The following is a 22500-nucleotide window of genomic DNA, read 5'->3' on the forward strand; positions in this document are numbered from 1 at the left end:
ACAGCCAAACCACCACAGCAATCCCCCCACCACCTTTGCCTTTCTCCTTCCACAACCATCAACCACACCACCTGTCAACACCGAACGTCGTGCTGTCCAGGGTCCGTCGGTGATTGTTGCCGAATGCGTCGAGCCGCGAGTTCAAATGGATGCCTTTACAGGGGAGGAAATCGGATCAGGGGAGGTTCACGCCCCCTTTTCCTCCGTCCAATGGGCAAGCGTCAGGTGGTGTGGCCCCGCCCCCAAGCACGATGCATGTGGATTCCTTTTCGGAGGAAATTCGGATCAAGAGAGGCTCATGTCCCTTTTTACCAGACCAATGGCTGAACGTCGGGTGGCGTGGCCCCACCTCCAAGCGCGTTTTGATCCGCGAATTTACATACATGCTCCTCCCCCAGTCTATAAAGACGCGAGCACAAGGCGACTCGCGTGTGTTGGGCTGGCTGGTCGAGTGAAGACGGAGGTCGTGGAGTCTGAGTCGTGTGTTTGCGGGGATTGGACGGCGAAGGGGACGGAGCTCGGAGTTGAGGTCGAGGGACGAGTCGCGAAGTGAAGCAGGGACGCGGAAGAGGGCTCAGGGGCGAGAGTTCGCCGGAGTTGGTGCGGTCCCAAGACCCCGCAAGCGGGACGGAGCGTCCGCCATTCCCCTCTTTCCACCCCGAGCATCAACAATTTCCCCCATCTGCGCTGAGATAGCGGCGGTAACCCCGTCCGTTCCCCACCTCAACCGTGGTGTCGACCGACCAACACGTGCCTGAGCAACGCATGCCTAAAGGAGCTCAACGACCACGCCAGGGGCACGGAGTCAGGCACGTTAAGCTGACATTGCGGCTAGCCCGCCATCACGCCACGAGGGCGCGGGTAAGACCCCTTCGGTCTCGTGGACCTGGCCGCTCACCCAGGTCCCACGTACATTTGGTCCTCGGACCTGTCTGCCCCCTTGCCTATGAGGGTGGCTTTTATTTGCTTTTTGTGTAAATGTGTGTGTGGCAACAGTCTTTTAAGTAAACCTGAATAAGTGCTGGTACATTGCTTTATTCGGTTGTAGCTTTGCGTTGCTTTCATTGCTTTGACTGTTATATGTGCATTCTTACTGTATGGCTGTGAATACGTGCTGGCCTTGTGTGTGTGTGAAATAAATTTTGTTATAATGTGTGAAATAAATAAATTATAAAGTGCTTGTTAAATTATGCCCCGTTTCGTTGCATCCTTTCCTTCATTTGAAAGTGCCATCTTGCATCACGGAAGGGATTGGTAGTGGGTTTAGACACCCAGCAAGTAATCTGAACCTTCGAGGTCGGCAATAACTCCGCTCGGTTATCCCCTTAGCACGGAACGAGCCGCTTAAGCGGTTCATGTCCGGAGCCGACCTGCGGCGTGGTACAACTCCTCGGTACTCTACCCGCGCGGGTACTTAAGTATATCGACATTAGGCGATTCACCCTATTTTGCACGGGTAGAATGCGGACTGGGTTGTGGTGAGGTTAAACCCCCACCCGTGACTGGCTCCTGGCGGTAGTTCCAGGAGGGTCACGACTGAATTGTCCGTCCCGGTGGGCGACGCGGCTGCTATGAGAGTTACGCGGCCGATCGCACGCCGGGCGGACCGAAATTCGTAACAATATATATATATATATATATATATATATATATATATATATATATATATATATATATATATATATATATGTATGTATATATTGTTGCGAATTCGCGCCCGCCGGCGTGCGAACGGCCACGTAACTCGAATCGCGGCACGTCGCCCACCGGACGGACAATTCTGTCGTGACCCTCTCGGACTAACGCCGGGAGCTAGTCACGGGTGGGCCTTTCGGCCTCACCACGATCGTGCCAATCGGCCCCCCGCGTAGGATAGGGTTGTTCGCCAAACTCGACCGACCTAAGTACCCACGCGGAGGGTAGACTGGGCGATCGCACCTCGCCGCAGGTCGACTCCGGACACGGGCCACTTAAGCGATCCGTTCCGTACTATCGGGATAACCGAGGGTGTTATCGTCGGCCTCGACGGTTCCGATTAATTATCGGGCGTATTAAGCCCACTACCAACCCTTTACGTGAAGCGAGATGGAGATTCAATTCAAGAAAAGACGAAGCGAAATGGGAAACAGTTCAACATGATGCACATTTATTCCGCGGCACACAGAGAGCACACATATACAATTAAACAGAATGCACATAAAGCAATTGCAACAAAAGAAACACAACAATGCAGATCGACAACCGACTACGCGTACACACGGCAACACTTACACAGTTTTACTTCACCAGACTGGTGCCACACACACACGTTTACACAGAAACAAAAGAAAAGGGCCACCCTCAAAGACAAGGGGGCAGACGGGGCCTGTGGGCCAATATTTGCGCGGGACCTGAAAGAGCGGTCAGGTCCGCGAGACCGGGTGGATCCTACCTGTGTCTTTGTGATGAGCCGCGAATGTGGCAGCGCGGCGGTGCCCCGACTTCGTGCTCCTTCGCGGGTTTCGTTGGCACTGCTTGGAGTGGGGTGGGAACGGGGCCCCCTTTTCGCACTATCTCAGCGCGGGGGAAAAAGGGGGGGGGGAATTGTTGATGCTCTGGGGAAAGAGGATAGCTGGCTTGCTTGGGTCCCGTGACGAGCGATTCCACACCGCGACGAGCGATCCCACACCGCGATGAGCGATCCCACACCGTGACGAGCGATCCCACACCGTGACCTCGTCGCCAACCGCCGTCCTTCTCGCCTTGGACCCGAGCTCCATTGCCTCTTCCCGCAACTCTTTTCAGCCGACTGCAGCAAACCACCTGTACGCCCTCGCCTCCCGACTCCACTCCGCACTCCAACCTGACTCTGCCCAAAACACTCTCTGCTCTTCTGAGGCTGACTCTGCCCAAACCACTCTCCGCTCTTCTGAGGCCGACTCTGCCCAAACCGACTCTGCCGAGACGGACTCGACCCAAACCGACTCGACCGAGACCGACTCGACCCAGATTCGCCCCGCGCTCGGCGCTTTATAGGCCGGCAGGAAACCCATATGCAAATTTCTGGATCACAACGAGCTCCGGGGTGGAGCCACGCTCGCCCATTGGACGGAGAAAAAGGGGCGTGAATCTCCCCTGATCCTAGAATTTGCATATCTCCATTTCACACAGACGCGCCTGGAGACGGGGCCAAACCGCCCCGCGCTTGCTGATTGAACGGATCAGAAGTGGGCGTGTAGCATTCCTGATCCGAATTCTCCTCGGAAAGGCCGCATTTTGCACTCGCGGTTCGGTGCGCGTCCCGTACGAGCCCAGGACAGACTGATGCTCGGTGCTCACAAGTGGTGCGGGAATGGCCGCAGAAGGAGTTGAAGGTGGTGGAGGGTTTATGGTGGTGGTTTATGGCCATGGTGCGTTTTGGAATGGCGGTGATGCGATGTTTGCGGGAGCGAGTTGTGAAGGTAAAGATCGTGGCTGTTGGCGTTGTTGTTGTTGTTGTTGTGAAGCAGCGTTGCGGTTGGTGGTTGTTGTGTGATGGCAGTTGAGACGTGGTCGGTTCAAAATAAAGATAGAACAGAAAAACGACTATCTCAAAGCGTCGCAGCCCGAATGAATCACATTTATTCCCTCTAAACAACGGGTTTGGGGCTAACTACACATGTACTTACAGAGATATCTCACCTACGGGACCTGAATGGTGGTTTGCGAATTTCGACAACCGTAACAATATATATATATATATATATATATATATATATATATATATATATATATATATATATATATATGTATATATATATATATATATATATATATATATATATATATATATATATATATATATATATATATATATATATATATATATATATATATATATATATATGTATATATATATATATATATATATATATGTATATATGTATATATATATATATATATATGTATATATATATATATATGTATATATATATGTATATATATATATGTATATATATATATATATATATATATATATATATATATATATATATATATATATATATATATATATATATATATATATTTGCGAATTCGCGCCCGCCAGCGTGCGAACGGCCGCGTCACTCGAATCGCGACCGCGTCGCCCACCGGACGGACAATTCAGTCGTGACCCTCCGGGAACTATCGCCCGGAGCTGATCACGGGTGGGCCTTTCGACCTCACCACAATCGTGCCAATCGGCCACCCGCGTAGGATAGGGTTGTTCACCAAACTCGACCTACCAAAGTACCCACGCGGATGGTAAACCGGCGATCGTACCTCGCCGCAGGTCGACTCCGGACACGAACCGCTTAAGCGGTCCGTTCTGTGCTACAGTGATAACCGAGCGGTGTTATCGTCGGCCTCGACGGTTCCGATTAATTACCGGGTGTATTAAGCCCACTACGAACCCTTTACGTGAAGCAGGATGGAGGGTCAATGAAGAAAAGACAAAGCGAAACAGGAAAACAGTTCACACAAAGCACATTTATTTCCCGGCACACGGGAAGCACACATATACAGCCAAACAGTCAAAATGCACATATAGCAACAAAAACAAAAGCAACAACGAGGCTGAGTTACTACTGACTACACGCACACACGGCAACACTAATACAGTTCTACTTTACAGACGGCGCCAACACACATTAACTCAAAAGCAAAGGAAAGAAGCCACCCTCATAGACAAGGGGGCAGACGGGCCTGTAGGCCAATATGTGCGCGTGACCTGAAGGAGCGGCCAGGCCCGCGAGACCGGGGGTGTCCTACCCGCGTCCTCGTGCCGCGTTGGCGGACGAGCTGCAGATGTGGCGGCGTGGCTGTGCCCCGACTCCGTGCTCCTTGGCGGGTTTCGTTGGCACGACGTTTGGAGTGAGGTGGGAACGGGGCCCCCTTGTTGCACTATCTCAGCGTGGGGGAAAGAGGGAATTGTTGATGCCCTGGGGGAGGGAGAATGGCTGGCTGGCTTGGGTCCCGCGACAAGCGATCCCACACCGCGACGAGCGATCCCACACCGCGACGAGCGATCCCACACCGCGACGAGCGATCCCACACCGTGACCTCGTCGCCGACCGCCGTCCTTCTCGCCTCGGACCCGAGCTCCATGGCCTCTTCCCGCAACTCTTCTCAGCTGATTCCAGAACCCAACTCGATGACACTCTGACTTTGCCACCCGACTCGACTTACTTCCCCCCCGCTCTCTTCCACTCTCCAACCAAAACTGACTCACTCTGCCCTGATTCGCCTTGCGCTTGCCGTTTTATAGGCCGGCAGGAGAAAACAATATGCAAATATCCGGATCAGGATGACCTCGGGGGCGGAGCCACGCTCGCCAATTGGACGGAGGAAAAGTGGGCGTGAACCTCCCCTGATCCTAGAATTTGCATATATCGATGTCACACAGACGCGCCTGGAGGCGGGGCCAAGCCGCTCCGCGCTTGCTAATTGGATGGAGGAGAAGTGGGCGTGTAGCGTTCTTGATCCGAATTTTCCTCGGAAAGGCCACTATTTGCGCTCACGGCTCGGTGTGTATCGCTGAACGGGCCCAAGACAGCCCGACGCTCAGTGTTCACAGGTGGTGCGGGAATGGCCGTAGAAGGAGAGAGGTGAAGGTGGTGGAGGGTTTTCGGTGGTGGTTTGATGGTTATGGTGCCATTTGGGAATGGCGGTGATGCGATGATGTGAGATCGAGTTGTGAAGGTAAAGGTCATGGCTGTTGGTGTTGTTGTTGTTGTCTGAGGGTTGGAGCATGGTTGCAATTGGTGACGATGGCTGGCGTGGTGGTTGTTGTGTGATGGCGTTTGAGACGTGGTTGGTTCAAAATAAAGATAGAACAGAAAAATGGCTATCTCAAAGCGTCGCAGCCCGAATGAATCACATAAATTCCCTCTATACAACGGGTTTGGGGCTAACTACACATGTACTTAGAGATATCTCACCTACGGGCCCTCAATGGTGGTTGCGAATTTCCACAGCCGTAACAATATATATATATATATATATATATATATATATATATATATATATATATATATATATATATATATATATATATATATATATATATACATATACATACATACATATATACACATCTTCTTTCCGCTGCTCCCGTTAGGGGTCGCCACAGCGGATCATCCGTTATGATCTGCATTATGATTTGGCACAAGTTTTATGCCGGATGCTCTTCCTGATGCAACCCTGGTTGCCTCTTACAACACAGGGATATGGTACACCTATTCTAACCGGGGCATACACGGGGCCCAGTACACTGGTACTCACTTCGCCGACCTCGGAAGGATGACAGGTTGAGTCAAACTCCTGGTGTGTATTAATTCAAGCGGCCAACGGGGCTTGAACTCAGGACCTTTTGGATCCCAAGCCGCTACCCTAACCACCATGCCAACACAAGGCTTATAAAAGCTCCAAACTGTTGGTTGGCTGCCAGTCAGCCATTTTTGCCAGTCATTATTTTTCAGTTTTTGGTAACCTAAACTTGTTAAACCTAAACCTAAACTTGACGCTCGGACCATAATGCTCCTTCTGCTCGAGACTTGCTCTTGGCGCACCTGATTCTTGGCATCCCTGGTTCCTGGGCGCTGGCAACGGACAAGGCACGCTCACATATTTCAGGATGTTTTTATTTGATGTACTTCTATTTGGTGAGCGAGACGATTTCTATTCTCCCTCCCCCTCCCCCCCCCGAATGATCTGCAAGGTACCCTTGTCTGTGTTTAAGTGTAAAGTAAGGCATACAGATAAGCATCTGCTATTTGTCTCTTTTTCTATCAATTAATTATTTAATCAATTTTAATTGCCTGATTATTTATTTGCCTGATTAATTATTGCCTGATTAATTATTTAATTGCTTGTGATCATTTTGATTGATTTGGCCTGACTCTTTATTTGCCTGCAATTATTTTGATTGATTTGAATTTACTAATTTTTACCACACATAAATAAAAAGTTCTTTTATTTATTTACATTCTCATTAATAAATTACTTTGTTGATGTTCCAACCTGTCTGTGCTTGTCCTTTCCTTCCATTGATCCAGCATTGTCCGAACCTCGATATACTGGGAGGTAATTACCACACAAATTGACCTGCCATAGTTGGCATACACAAGCGGTTAAAATGCTCCGCAGCCCTAATTAAGATCTAATCAAGATAAGACTGGTGCTTTGCAGAGGGCACGCTCCCCGTTCAGGAAACCACGTGACCTCTAGTTAAACGGCATAATTCGACGGTGGACACTGGAACTTATGATTAACTGAATGGCATTTGTGGTTCTAAAGCAACCCACCGTACCACAAAGTTCATTGTGAGCTGTGGCCCCAGGTCCGGCTCTTCCGAGGACAACCGGGGATTAAACCCCCTCATAATACATTCGGTACCCGTGGCCGTAACAAACATCTCACCAAATGGCAGTGATTCCTTCACTGATATAATCATGTTGAACCTCCTATCTTGCCTGCCATGTTCTTCCTCCATTCAATTCTTCCTCCAAACAATCCTTCCTCCTTGTTTGTTTATTCATTCCGTGTACTATTATATATTTTTCGATTGCTTCAAGCAGTATTACAACATGTAATTTTGTGTGCTCCTTCCATATCAGTCATGCTTTATTCCAAATGCTTCCTGCTGTCACACCATTGGAATTTCTACATTGAAGTTCCAGGCAATATTTTTTCTTCCCTGAATGATGGGCTATTAAAAAAGGAATTTTGATGATTAAACGGACACAAATTTTTGTTCCAAGTCAATCGATTGTTTGCTTTCCTACAAAGTAAATCAATTATTAGCTTTTCAAGGGTTCCATTTTTAGCTCACCTGTTCGAAGAACAGAGAGCTATAGCGATACCCCCGGCATGTGCATCAGCGTGAAAATTTTTTGATGCAAGTTATTTTTAACCTCCGCCATCGAAGATCGGAGGTTACTGTTTTCACCCCTTTCTGTTTGTTTGTTTGTTTGTTTGTGAACAATATTACGGAAAAACTCCTCGACGGATTTCGACGAAACTTGGTGGGGTGGGGGGGGGGGGGTTAGGTATGGTCCAAGGATCATGCCATTCGATTGTGGACTTGGTCCCCCCCCAAAAAAAAAAATTGTTAGAGAAAAAAATTTTTTTTTGCATTTCTACATGTTTTAAGTGATTTCCACCCCCCCCACCAAAAAAAAATTTAGAGAAAAAAATTTTTTTGCAACTTTTTTTTCAACAAAATTTCGATTTCTTTTTTTGCATTTCTACATGTTTTAAGTGATTTCCAACCCCTCCCCCCAAAAAAAAATGTTGGAGAAAAGAACTATAACTCTGTCAGCACTGTTGACATCATATTTAATGAATAAGATATAAGGTTCACTTGAGTGACCCAGCAGTATTGGCGGCGGAGGTTTTGCACTCTACCGAGTGCTCCCCCTCTAGTTTCTTTTCTAATGTTTTTATCTCCCACACTATTTTTTATACGCCCGATATATGTATATATATATATATATATATATATATATATATATATATATATATATATATATATATATATACATCGGGGCATATTATGTGATACCAGTCGTCCGTCCGTCTGTCTGTCTGTCTGTCTGTCCGTCCATTCCTATCTGCACTCTAACTCCCAAAGTTTTCAACTTTCACATTTCATATTTGGTACATAGGTACAGACTGTGGAGCCGTTGTGTCACGACATACCTTCGTCATCTAAAGTGGTTGCCATGGCAACCGGGATGCTGTTTTCCATCCGTTCCTGTCCGCACTCTAACTCCCAAAGTTTTCAACTTTCACGTTTCATATTTGGTACATAGGTACAGATTGTGGAGACGGTGTGTTGCGACATACGTTCGTCATCTAAAGTGGTTGCCATGGCAACCGGGATGCTGTTTTCCATCCGTTCCTGTCCACACTCTAACTCCCAAAGTTTTCAACTTTCATGTTTCATATTTGGTACATAGGTACAGACTGTGGAGACGGTGTGTCGCAACATACGTTCGTCATCTAAAGTGGTTGCATGGCAACCAGGATGCTGTTTCCGTCCGTTCCTGTCCCCACTCTAACTCCCAAAGTTTTCAACTTTCACGTTTCATATTTGGTACATAGGTACAGATTGTGGAGACGGTGTGTTGCGACATACGTTCGTCATCTAAAGTGGTTGCCATGGCAACCAGGATGCTGTTTTCCATCCGTTCCTGTCTGCACTCTAACTCCCAAAGTTTTCAACTTTCACGTTTCATATTTGGTACATAGGTACAGACTGTGGATACGGTGTGTAGCGACATACGTTCGTCATCTAAGGTGGTTGCCATGGCAACCAGGATGCTGTTTTCCATGTAGTAGCACAATTCTGTATATACCTTCTTGTTAGGGCGTATATTGTGCTCATTTGCGCTCTTGTTACTGATTACAATATTCAAATACATCTATTGCTTTATAATTATACTTCACTGCAATGCTTTATAAAAAATATTAATTATTACACTCGTCTTTTAAAAACGATAAATGTATAAACAGGCGAGCATTGGGTGGCTTTGACACCAACTCTGGCTATTATTGTGTGACTGCAGGAACCCTTTAGAATAAAGCGTGTTGGACGGATGGAAACACAGATGGATGCTTCTCCATTTAATAAGAGATGACCCCTCCAACTATGTTACTCAACATCTCTACCATGGTACAATGAGGCATAGTAAATGTGAAAAAGCTTCTTACATTCTCACCTGGAGGGCAAATCCGACTGATGGAAACCTTAGGAAAGTCCTTCTGTACAGCCCGCAAGCAGTGTGTATCAGCACTTCGATGAGCCAAAACCCAATTCCTCATGCTCATCTGCACACAATCTGCTCAAAGCATGTACAAACCTCCAAAGTCTCTGATGAAGTTTCTCCCTGCTACACATTCGTCTTCTGTTCCTTTACTACTTAAGGATGGAATCTTGTTGGACAATGTTTAGGAAAAGCTGAATATCTCTGCACAATTTTTAATGAAAAGGCCAAGGTCTCCAAATTCCTCTTTTCCCCTTCCCATCCTTTTCTTCACAACAGACTGCTCTCTACAGCACACTCATACATCTCCCACAAAGGTTGAGACTTTGCTCAGCAATCTTCACACCTCCTCTGCAACTGGTGCCTTCTGCAGCGTTACTGTAATCCTCAAGCCACTGTAATCGTAAAGTGTGATTCAGCTCTATCCTCCCCTCCTGTTTTATTCCTCTCCAGATCTTTCTCAAATGATCTCCTGTATTTATCTTGGAAAATTATGAATGTCATCCCAATACACAAGAATCATTACAAATCTGGGCTAACAGTATGCACACTCACCTCAAATCTGTCCAGCCTGGGTTTGAATCCTGACCCAGCTACAAACTGTCATCCCAGTGTTTCACACGGAGGGTGATTCATCAATGTGTGTACTGTGTCTTTTGGATGGACGTTAAATGGGTGTCCTGTCTATCAGCATTCGTTGGTGAATGTTTAAGATCCCATAGTGTCCTTGCGAAGAGTAGGCGAACTATTGCCAACACCATGGCCAAATTCCAAATTACTGCCATAATCAGCTATAATCAGCCTTACATCAGCAGCACAGCTGTGCCCTCAGCCAATGATGCTATCCCGCAGCCTAATGCTGCATACGAGCGAAGATTTCAAATCTGCTCCACACACCTACAGAGCAGAGGGACCCCCCCTCCCCCAGACACCCTCCCCCCGACCCTCCCCTACCCTCGGCATCATAACGAAAGTGATGGAAAATATTATTGCTGCAGAACCAAGGCATTATATCTTCTCCAACTGTTTCACTTCTGGGTCAGTATGGTTTCTGTCCAGGCTATTTTACACTACAATAGCAGAGTACCCATCATATGGGTGATCTTTGAGGCAAGTGACAGTTCTGCAGAGGCAAAATAATAATAATAATAATAATAATAATAATAATAATAATAACAACAATAACAATAATAATAATAACCTGGGTTACTTGCATGAAGCAAAAACATTCCTTCTGCTTATAATTCAAAACACCTCATTGCACCAGAAAAAGTGGGGACAGGACTACTTTAAATCTGTAAATGGTGGAGACTTTTAATCCCCTCCCCACCTGGAGGCAGTGCTATATGATACACATTTACATGGAGAATATGCGTCCGCACACTCACCCACCCTCCCCCCCACACCCAAGACCACCGGCAAAGATAAAAATAGCTCCGCAAAGCGGGCGTAACCCCTCAGCCCATGCATTGTAAAAGGAAGCAGTGATATCACGATGATGCAGTCAGTTAGAGCATGTGGGACGTCATATCGAAAATCAATTAGACTTCAAGATGGCTACTGTGGCGGCTATTGAAAATCGCAGCGCGCCCATTTTCGAAAGGAACCTTCCTCTACTCAACTCCAACACACACTGCAAAAATGCATTTAATCAGACAAGCCAAGCCGTTCTCTAAATTGACGAAAACCAATTTCAAGACGACTGCCGTGGCGGCCACACTGAAAATCGCAGCCCCCATTTTCGAAAGGAACCTTCCTCTACTCAACCCCAACACACCCTGCAAAAATGGATTTACACGGACAAGGCATTCTCGTCGAAATCGACGGAAACCAATTTCAAGATGGCTGCCATGGAGGCCACATTGAAAATCGCAGCGCGCCCATTTTCGAAAGGAACCTTCCTCTACTCAACCCCAACATAGCCTGCAAAAATGGATAAATCGGACAAGGCATTCTCCTCGAAATTGACGGAAACCAAAAGTTGACGGACACCCGAACACCAAAGTATGAACTTTGACCTCTGTGACCTTGTAAAGTAGGTCAAATCAAAAACCCGGGTGATATATCATGTATCCTCATCAGATATACCTGTGATAATAATTTGGCGATGATCCAGCCATTTGTTCAGGAGAAATAGCCACTTCTAGGTTTTCAGTTTTGGCCCCCTGTTGGCCAAGCCGAGAATCAAATTGAGCTCATTATCGAAAGGAACCTTCCTCGACCCAGCCCCAGCACACACTGCAAAAATGGATTTAATTGGACAAGGCGTTCTCCTCGAAATCGACGGAAACCAATTTCAACATGGCTGCCATGGAGGATACATTGAAAATCGCAGCACGGCCATTTTTGAAATGAACCTTCCTCTACCCAGCTCCAACACACACTGCATAAATTGATTTAATTGGACAAGGCGTTCTCCTCGAAATCGACGGAAACCAATTTCAAGATGGCTGCCATGGAGGCCACATTGAAAATCGCAGCGCGCCCATTTTCGAAAGGAACCTTCCTCTACTCAACCCCAACATACCCTGCAACATGGATTTAATCGGACAAGGCGTTCTCCTCGAAATTGACGGAAACCAAAAGTTGACACGCCCGGACACCACCTGTGACGACAAGATGGCTGCCATGGAGGACATATTGAAAATCGCAGCACGCCCATTTTCGAAAGGAACCTTCCTCTACTCAACCCCACATACCCTGCAAAAATGGATTTAATCAGACAAGGTGTTCTCCTTGAAATTGACGGAAACCAATTTCAAGATGGCTGCCAATGAGGCCACTTTGAAAATCGCAGCACGCCCATTTTCGAAAGGAACCTTCCTCTACTCAACCCCAACACACCCTGCAAAATGGATTTAATCAGACAAGGCGTTCTCCTCGAAATTGACGGAAACCAAAAGTTGACAGACGCCCGGACAATGCCTGTGATGACAATACCCCTTAGCCCAATTCGGGCTGAGGGGTAAAAACACCGCTCTACACGAATTGGGGTCATGCTGATCCTCTGTAGCAAGTCTGAATGTAATTGGCCATGAACTGTAGGAGGAGTATCGTGACAAAACAAATGCACAAACACACAAACATGGACGACATTGTCATACTAGGTTCTCAGGCAAGGTCAATACCACTGTTCTTTACAGAGCATAAATCCATTCTGAGTCACTCAGAGCACATTGCAGGGTATAAAACCTTTATCCAAGTATCATCAAACATGGGTTCTCACTCAGGACTGGTGTGGCTGCTTTTCACATTCCTCCCCTGGAGACAAATGAGTTCAAGGCTCTCCATGTTTTTTGCACATCGAGACAGGATGCCAAATTCTCAGATCTAGTTCTCACCCATCACAGGAAGGTTTGTGGATTCTAAATTTTTTATTGACTCACTTCTTGCCTCACTCCTACCACCCTCTCATTCCATTGTACTCCACCAGCCAACCCAGATCACACTTATTCTTCCAGAATCCCACACCTCGTTATCCCCCCCTCTAATTCGACACGAACCACTCAATTTAACCTTCCTTCTGTTCCCATTCCTTGTATCTGTTGTCTCTTGCCTCTCCACCCAGCCTTTCAAGCAATCTACCCATCATCAACTTATGCTCTCTCTCTCATGCCCTTCACTGTCCTTTTCTCCTCTCCCTGACCCCTTTTCCACCTCTTTCCTTTCTGCCACTCATCCCCTCATGTGCAAAGTATTCGTCCTCATTTCTCCACGCTTCCCTGCCACCTGGCATCCTCTGTCATTTCACTCCTCCATGAGTATAGATTTCTGAAAAATATTACAGTAATCAGATGCAATGTAACATTTTCGAAAGATTGATATCTTAGCTTACCTTCTTCCTTGCATTCTGTTCATACTCAAATAACAAAGGATTGTCCTATCATGTGCTTCAATCTCGACCATATCATGAGGTCAAAAGAACATCATGGCAGCAGAAATTTTGTAAGTACAAGGAAAGTTAGAGAAACTAAAGCTGCAAATGAACAATCAACTTCATTCATATCAATAAATACCATTCCTCACTGTTCCTTACATTTAAAATGAAAATTCAGTCCCGACTTTTTCATTTTCTCTTTTGTTCCTTTCCTCGACCGATTAGCCATCAACTAGGGAGCTGCAACCTGCTTGTTGAAAGGTGGTTTTCCTTATTTTGCTGGCAGGTTCTTTCAAAACAAGTTAATTTCCTTAGTAATGCCTCGTGACGTAACAATTGTGTAATCTTTACAAGTGAAAAAAAAGAAAGAAAAAAAGGATAAACATGATGCCATTGAAACATTAGACATTAAATCTTCTTTCACAAGTTTGCTCGGTCATGCAAAACTTCTGGATTCCATCAGTGAAAGTGGACAATAGTACATTTGCCACCATGGGAAAAGAAGTCGGGCTGACGTTTCAAGTCTTGTATACAAACTCTATCAACTTCTAGTTGATAAAAAAAATTGATTGTTTATCTCGTCCGCTGAAACAGACAAGCATTGGCCTTTGCAGAGACTCATATTCCATTTCAAACTTCTGTCTTGGCATTATTTTGAATAGCCTTTGCCAGGACTGGATTCCATTTACCGTCTCTTTCCACCAGTCATTCAAAGGAGCTTGAAACAGTTTCTTTCTCTATTGTGTATGCAAGTTATGCATAACACATTGTAATTGATACCAGGTTGGAGTGTGAAATGACTCATTTGTTCAAGAGCATGTGCTGGATGGAATGATATTTTGGGTAATATTCATAAAATCAATAACAATGCCTATATTAATATATTTAAGAACTGAGTAAACTATTAAATTACCCCAGTGCTATTTTATTGAAAATTTTGCCTGGAACATGCTCGTCAGAAATGCAAATAAGTTGTTGCCATTTGAAGACTCATAATGCTGGGATCTTAGCTTCACATCCCACATATTGTGTCGATTTTTCCATGATCCATGATACCGTTCCATGAGCCTTAGTCATAGCAGAAAAAAAAAACTTATAATGAACCAACAAAACATCATGATGGTTCCAGATTCAGACTACTGTGTACAGTAGTTATATGTTCAGTTTTCAGAGAAAATGATGGTTTGAGCATCAGGAGCGCAAATCACAAATGCAGACATGGAAGGGCATTTCTCATCAACAAGAGGTCAGATTTGTTTGTGATAATTTTACAACTCATTAATTTTTGGGGGGAAGAACACGCTTTTGAAATGTGTAAAAATATTCGGTCAAACTGTCCTTTTGAAATGGTCTGCAATACAATTCATTTGGTTTCAAAATAATAAAACAACAAATGCATTGAATGACATTATTTCAGAACAATATAGTGAAAGTATTCATTCTTCCCTCTAACATTTCCACTGTGGACAAAATGAATCACCGGTTAATAATTTTGGAGTGAGGAATCGTGTGAGTCCGTGCATTACGTGCGTGTACAAAATATTTCCAAAGGCCTTTGCATCTCAGGCTTTGAAGTCACACGTGTGTGGCAGATGTGCTTGGACATAGCTGCTCACGCTAACAGTGCGAGTGAAAATCAGGTTGGTGTCCATCTACAGTGCCCCAAGGAACACGACCATTAATGTGCATTAAACTCACCATTCCTCCAGGAAGACCTCTTGCACCCTGTAAGAGAACACCATATTACCAAATCGAAATGTCATCAGCATACTTCGTTAACATCTGGATGCGTTATAAAAAAAAATTAAAACAAAACTCCTCCTCATTACTGATTATTCCACCATGTGAAAAACTGTTTGCGATCAAAATGTATGAAAACACCCTGTGGATTCACACAGAATGTGACTTATGTGGAAGCACTTACGAGTAAATGCAGTCTCTAAGAACAAGGTATTTGACAGTGATAAATGAATGCACCATCATAAACATTACTTCGATGTTGTTGTTTTTTCCATCAATCAATGCATGTGGATAAGATTTAACCCCAACATCGAATTCCACATACCCAATCCCATCAACGTGCACATAATTAGTTACTATGCAAGCTCACATAATTAAACTAGAACGAAGATGCAAAATAAGCTTAGAATGCTCAATCACAAAATCGATGTCAAATTTACATCAAAATTCATCATAAGAGCAATAATATCAAGTAAATATGTGAAACTTGACATTGTAATAGGACAAATTTTTTCACCAAATTTGTTGAAAGAGGTATGCCAAATTCAACCAACATCGGAAAATGAGGAAAAGTGACGAGAACTCAAATTATTATTAACAGAAGTCAAAAATGACGAGAACACTAATCATTACAAAAGCACACTAGAACAAAATCAAAGGAGCACCATTGCAAAGCCCCATGCTTCCCACTTAAAGCAAAGTTGAAAGATGGCAAAAAGTACCACTATAAATTACCCAATATTAAATATTGAGTGAAATTTTTTTTCCTGTTTTGAACCCTATGGCACCAAGTCCCCACCCTCTGGGGCACGAACTGGGGTCAACTTTTTAAAAGTTACATATTTTATGATTCCCCATTGTTGATTGCATATACAAATGTTTCAAAATGTGCCTGTGATTTCATTTTTTTTACATTTGACCTTTGTTCCCCACCCCAAGGGGCAGGCCCAAAATGATATTGCTCTTGCACCTTCTTGCCAAATGGTGATCATAACTTCCAAGCTTGGTGAATTTCTGCACAACCGTTTAGGAGGAGATAGTGTGACGGATGGACAAGCGGATGGACGGAAAAACAGAGAGACAGATGGAGCTGATTACAATAGTCCCCCATATTTTTTCAAAAAGTGTCGGGGAAAATAAATAACATTCCACATCAATCATGCTAGATTCCTCAACCCGAATGCCCATCATTACCTTCATTCCGGAATTACCACGACATCCTTGTAACCCCCGTGTGCCGTTCAGGCCAACAGGACCTCGTCCACCCTGAAAGTGGACAAACAAGAAATACATGACTGTACATCTTTCTGTGATACTGATGAAGGATGTCCTTGCAAGGTTACCTACCAACATGAAATTAATAACAAAGGCAATATATTTGAAAAGTTATCTTGGATAGATTTTCTCATGAATATTTAATGGGTCATGATGCCAATACGCAAAAGTTTTTGATGAGATGTCAATTCGGGGAAGTTTTGTGCAACCTATGTGAATGATTTCCATTGCAAGGATTTTAATCGTTTGATTAATTTCATCTTGAACTGAATGGTTAATTCTGTGTCTGGTAGTAAACCTTGCTTTGAATATTATACAATTCATCATAATTTGCTCCATTTCAATTCAAACTTCTTTGGCAATAAACAGTAAAACTGTCAGTGCACATAATAAGGTTTTTCCTTGAAAATATTTCATTAAACGCTATTGCATCTCACTTATTCAACCACTGTGTTGGACTAACGACGATTTGAAAAGGTAGAGTATTTCAACCATTAGCATTTGATGCTAAAGTTTTGCTACTGCGGTTGCACAGCCACTGGCGTAATGTGGTGTATATTTGTGATGGCAGGAGAAACTGGCTGGGTGAAGGCCTCATGGCAGGCAGATTAAAGAGGAGAAGCACACATTCTGGCAAAGGTCCAGGACATATGGGGATCATTTGAACAAGCGACTGGATGGCTTTCGGTTGCTGATAAATCGGTGAAATAAGTACAGTACCAAAACAATCGCGACGTCAAACCTTTTTCAATTAAAAGTACAGTATCTGTGCAAAGGTTAACCAGTGATATGATACTCACCACACCACCTTCTTCACCGGGATGTCCCTGATATCCTGGATCTCCGGTATGGCCCTAGGCAATAGAAATATGTACAGATTAAAGGTCTCACCAAACTTGTTAATTGGGAACTGAAACAATATAAACTTTATCAGACAATTTAAAACCCTCATTGATGAAGAATCACTTTAAAAAAAATAATTCAAATTCTTGTATCTGGATCTTCATCAAAATCGAATCGATTTGGCCTCGTCACACACTCAACCACCTGTCCACCAAGTTTCGTCTGAATCTGTCCATAACCTTTTGAGATATTGCGCTGTGTATCGTTTTTGGTCCGATCTCTCAATGGTGAAGAATCACTTGAAATTCTCAGATCTGGATCCGGATTTGGATCCTCACCAAAATTAAGCGTTACTGTTCTTGGCTGGTCAACTATATACACAAAAAATTTCAGAACGATTGCTTGAAAACTGTGGCCAAAAATCGTGTGACAGACAGACAAACGCAAAAGACCAACATACTTGGCAAAAAACATTTTTGCACCAAGTTACAAACAGACAAACAGAAAGAGGTGAAAACATAACCTCCTTCAAACTTTGGTGGCAGAGGTAATGAATACAATTCAGCAGGCCTGGTGCGTTGGTGTGAAGAATCATTTAAAAAATTGTCATATCCAGATCTGGATTTTCATCAAAATCAAATATTGTGTCGCTGTCACACACCCAACCTCTCCACCAAATTTCGTCAGAATCCGTCCACAGCTTTTTGAGATATCCTGTTCCTAGACAAACAAACAGACAGACAAACAGAGATAGGTAGTGGTGAAAACATAACCTCCATCCACCTTTGGTGGTGCAGGTAATAACTTCGAAGAATGGGTCATTTAAATGTACTTTTCGATGAAAAAGTTATTATACATTCCATTTGGAACTATGAAAATTGTTAGTTAATGCATGGATCATAAAGAAAATATTTGTATCATAATATGTAGGTCCAATGAAAGGAGCCAAAATAAATAAGATTTGGAAGGTACCTGGAAGACCCAAGGCTAAGGACATAGAACACTATATTCTTTCCAGTTTTCCCTTCCCCACATACTACCCATGAGCCAGTGGCAGACTGTGTTATTAAATGGAGAATGTACAAAACCTGCCAATTGGAGCACAAGCATAACGGGTGGACAAAAGCCTGTGGTTGTAGGCAAGAGCTCCACACACATCGTACTCCTCGGAAAATGTTTGTGTCTTGTGGAGAATTACGAGTAGAATTAAGATGTTTTCCATATGTTAGAATCTATATTGCAATGGGCTTCACAGTCGAGTAAGTACAAAACAACAGGAGTAAAAAATGATTTGTGAGGATGAGACATGAGAAAGAGCTGGGTGCTGTTTGGGAAACAAACTACCTACATACTGCAATTAAATTTTCAACAATCAGGTAACTATAGTATGACAGCTGTTAACAAAAACAAAAAATAATAGGGGCAATACCCCTGGGCGCTCACCTGGTAGCGGCTGGATAAGATAACCAGGGAACCACTGGTAGGCATGGATGACCCACAAAATATGTAACGGAGAAGAAAGTAAATACCCATGGATGCTTTGTTTTTAATGCCGTCAACAAACTTTGGTACATCACGGGCGATGAAGGTTGTAGTCAGAGTTTCATCGAAATTGTGAGTGTGGTTTCAGAGAAGAGAGCAAATACATGTTTCAGGAAGCAACCCCACATAGAATCCCTTAGACCCCAATTTTTTTTCATGGTGTGAAAAAACTTTCGTACATTATCTAAGAAGAAAGCAAATACCTCTTTTGGGGGCAACCCCTCAACCCCTACCCCCCCCCGGAGACACCCTTAGACCCCTGTTTGTTTAATCGTGTGAACAATCTTTGGTACATCACGGGTGATGAAGGTTGTGGTCAACTGTCATTGAAATTATGGGTGTAGTTTCTGAGAAGAAACTTTTCAAATATCTCTTGGGGGGGGGGCACATAAACCCCCTCAGACCCTTATTTTTTTAAATACTGTGAACAAACTTTGGTATGTCATGGGTGATGAAGGTTGTGGTCAAGTTTCATTAGAATTGCATGTCTAGTTTCTGAGACCAAGTCAAATACCTATTTTGGGGGGCAATCCCCGTTGACCCCCTTAGAGCCCGATTTTTTTAATGCCATCAACAAACTTTGGTACATACACAGTGACGAACGTTGTGGTAAAGTTTCTTCAAAATCATGTGTGGTTTCAGAGAAGAAGTTAATATTTGTGGATGGACGGACGGACAGACGGATGACACGCCATCCCATAAGCTCCCCAGAACTATGTTCCAGGTGAGCTAACAAGAGCGAGAATTATTTTGCAATACATGTCCCCTACCAACGTGATATTGTATAAGTCCAAAAAGAGAACTCTGTGAAAAAGTGATGAAACACCATGAAACTCGAACTTATTCCGTAACTTATCATAATAAAGCCATGTACCAAGTTTCTGTCGAATATCTTAAAGTACATGATAAAAAAAAAATCTGAAAAACCACAGGTGGGATGGATGGACGGACAGACAGAGGAACAGACGGATGGAGAGCAAACCTATAGTCCCCTCTGATGAAACCAGTAGGAGACGAATCAAAAAAAAGTTAAACACTTACTGGTGAACCCTGGGTTCCAGGAGGACCTCTTCTTCCTATAAGTCCTGAACATTTACAGGCAATTCCACAGCAATGTTTTTCCATGACATTATTCTGAAAAAGACACATAGCATTTTAAAAGAAGTAAGTCTCCATCAAATAAACAAACACAAATTCAAGGAAAGGCATACAGAAAGTGTCATAGCTTCAGTAAGGTAGATGTTGTGCATAATCAATTGATTTTGCATCTACAGATAGTTTGTGTGACTGACAAATGAGATAATTAGACCTTAATACCTGCCGTTGAACCAAATCACTGATTTCTGATTACACAGCTTTTGATTAATGGATTGGAGCATACAAATGGTGACAATCCTTACAAAATCTTCCAGGAGGTGGAACCCCAGATCTGGCTGGCCAATCGAGAGTTGGCGGCGATATCTGAATCCTCGGCCAAACTCAAGCTGGGAAAGCTCTCCTGGCATGGTCATTCCTTCCAGTTCAACAATGATCAATGCATGGATTCCTGAGAGAGAAGGAAGTCATGGTATTTTGTCTACGATTCTATTGCATGATCGAGTATTTTTCCATACAGTGTATATTTCACAGTTGGCTGCTTGGTCAAGTTGTTAAAGACTTGTTTCTTTCTCAAATGGCTGCTGTGGCTTTTGATCCCATCATACGGACATTGTGAAAGAGGTTCTCACCAACCCACACTTGGCAAGCACAGTAAACATGCCAAAAAACCTTCAACATGAGTTGAGAGATGCCTTCATCCTGCAGTGGGCTGAAATAAGCTGCCTCGAGATGTACTTACCCATTTTAAGCTGACATAAAACTGAAAATTTAATTCAACGAAAATTGCACATTTCAACACCGAGAAGACAAAAACATCGATGGAAACTATTATTTCTGCTGGACAAGGGGAATGAAAGCATTGCTTGAACTTTTTGTTCTCCAAAACTTGAAAATAAAATGAGGTTGATGAAACCCTATTTACAAGGTTATAAAAGTTCATAGAAACCCCTTGATGAAAGGTGTGCATATTTCCCCAATCAGCATGGGAATGCATTCATGCCAGAAGTATAAAAATCATGAGGACGGGTAGGGGAGATCTGGGCAAAGTGGATGCATCATGTATACAGGGTGTTAATAAAGTCCTTGTAAAACTTAGAATTTTCATAACTTTTGATGAACACTGATGGAAACAATCATAAATGGGGGATGGAAGCATAATTCATAAAAGTATTTATTCAATATAGTTCAAATTTTTAGGCTTCAACATAAATGCCATCTTTCGAAATATAAAATTCAATCTGATTTTCCAAGTTGTTGAAAACATTCTGCAGTTGCTGCTGAGAAACTAGATGAATTTCATTTGTGATTATAGCCATAAATTCATCCAAAAATTTAGTTTTGATGAGGTAACAACAGTTTTACATAGCCTCATAAAATATAGTCCAATGGGTTGAAGGAATGAACGAGGTGGCCAAGCAATTGGTCTACGTCTTCCAATCTACTTGACTGGGAATACATAATTGAAGAACCATCGCACATTCCAAGAATAGTGCAGGGAGCATACAAGGTGATATGCTGGTACAAGGTGATATGTAAAATATTTAATCGCCGTAGTTTAGGAACCAAGTGCGGTAATTGTGGAGTTTGACTTTACCACTGATGTAGAAGTTGCCTCATCAGAAAATGACAATTCATCAAGAAACCCAGGGGATTGTGGATCGAACAACAGCATTAACAACAACATTGACATTAAAAAAAAATGAGGAATAACACTCTCATATGCCATTTACAGTTTGTTTCGATCAAATAAAGTCCTTGTGCAGCTTTGAAGAGCTGGACAGATTACACGGACAAAACACACCTACACCTACAGCGACACCTACACCGACACCTACACCTACACCTACATAGTGTTGGCTTAATGGCGAGAGTGGTGGGATTGGGATCTGAGGGTCCTGAGTTCAAATCCACTCAGCTGTTCAATTAATACCAGGTGGGGTTGACTCTGCCTGTCATCCTCCCGAGGTCGGCAAATGAGAGCCAGCATGCTGGTATCCTGTGTTGGAGTGGCGACCCGTCCAGGATTGTGTCCAATAGCCAAGGAGACTGCTCAGGCAGCACCAACGCTCTGCACAGAGTCTGGTCCTCATGGATGGATGGATATATATATATATATATATATATATATATATATATATATATGTTTATATATATATATATATATATATATATATGTTTATATATATATATATATATATATGTTTATATATATATATATATATATATATATATATATATATATATATATATATATATATATATATATATATATATATATATATGTTTATGGTTGTGGAAATTCGCATTACACCACAAAGGGCCCTCAGGTGAGATATCTCTGTAAGTACATGTGTAGTT

The 22500-nt window shown here is 43.3% G+C and overlaps 1 protein-coding gene across 1 annotated transcript in view; it reads right to left on the reverse strand.

Annotated features, from left to right (window-relative positions):
- The window catches only part of LOC147028296 (collagen alpha-3(VI) chain-like), a 299418-nt gene that overhangs the window by 31117 nt on the left and 245801 nt on the right, over positions 1-22500 (reverse strand). Inside the window, exons 35-39 of the mRNA XM_085876545.1 lie at positions 20445-20590; positions 20086-20178; positions 17460-17513; positions 16579-16650; positions 15343-15369 (exon numbers count right to left, since the gene is read on the reverse strand). Coding sequence (XP_085732671.1) covers positions 15343-15369; positions 16579-16650; positions 17460-17513; positions 20086-20178; positions 20445-20590 — 392 coding nt within the window. The remainder of the gene's footprint in view (positions 1-15342; positions 15370-16578; positions 16651-17459; positions 17514-20085; positions 20179-20444; positions 20591-22500) is intronic.

This window comes from Eptatretus burgeri, chromosome 4 (genome assembly GCF_056783735.1).
Source record: "Eptatretus burgeri isolate ZD-2024b chromosome 4, Ebu_testis_v1, whole genome shotgun sequence".
Classification (NCBI taxonomy): Eukaryota; Metazoa; Chordata; class Myxini; order Myxiniformes; family Myxinidae; genus Eptatretus; species Eptatretus burgeri.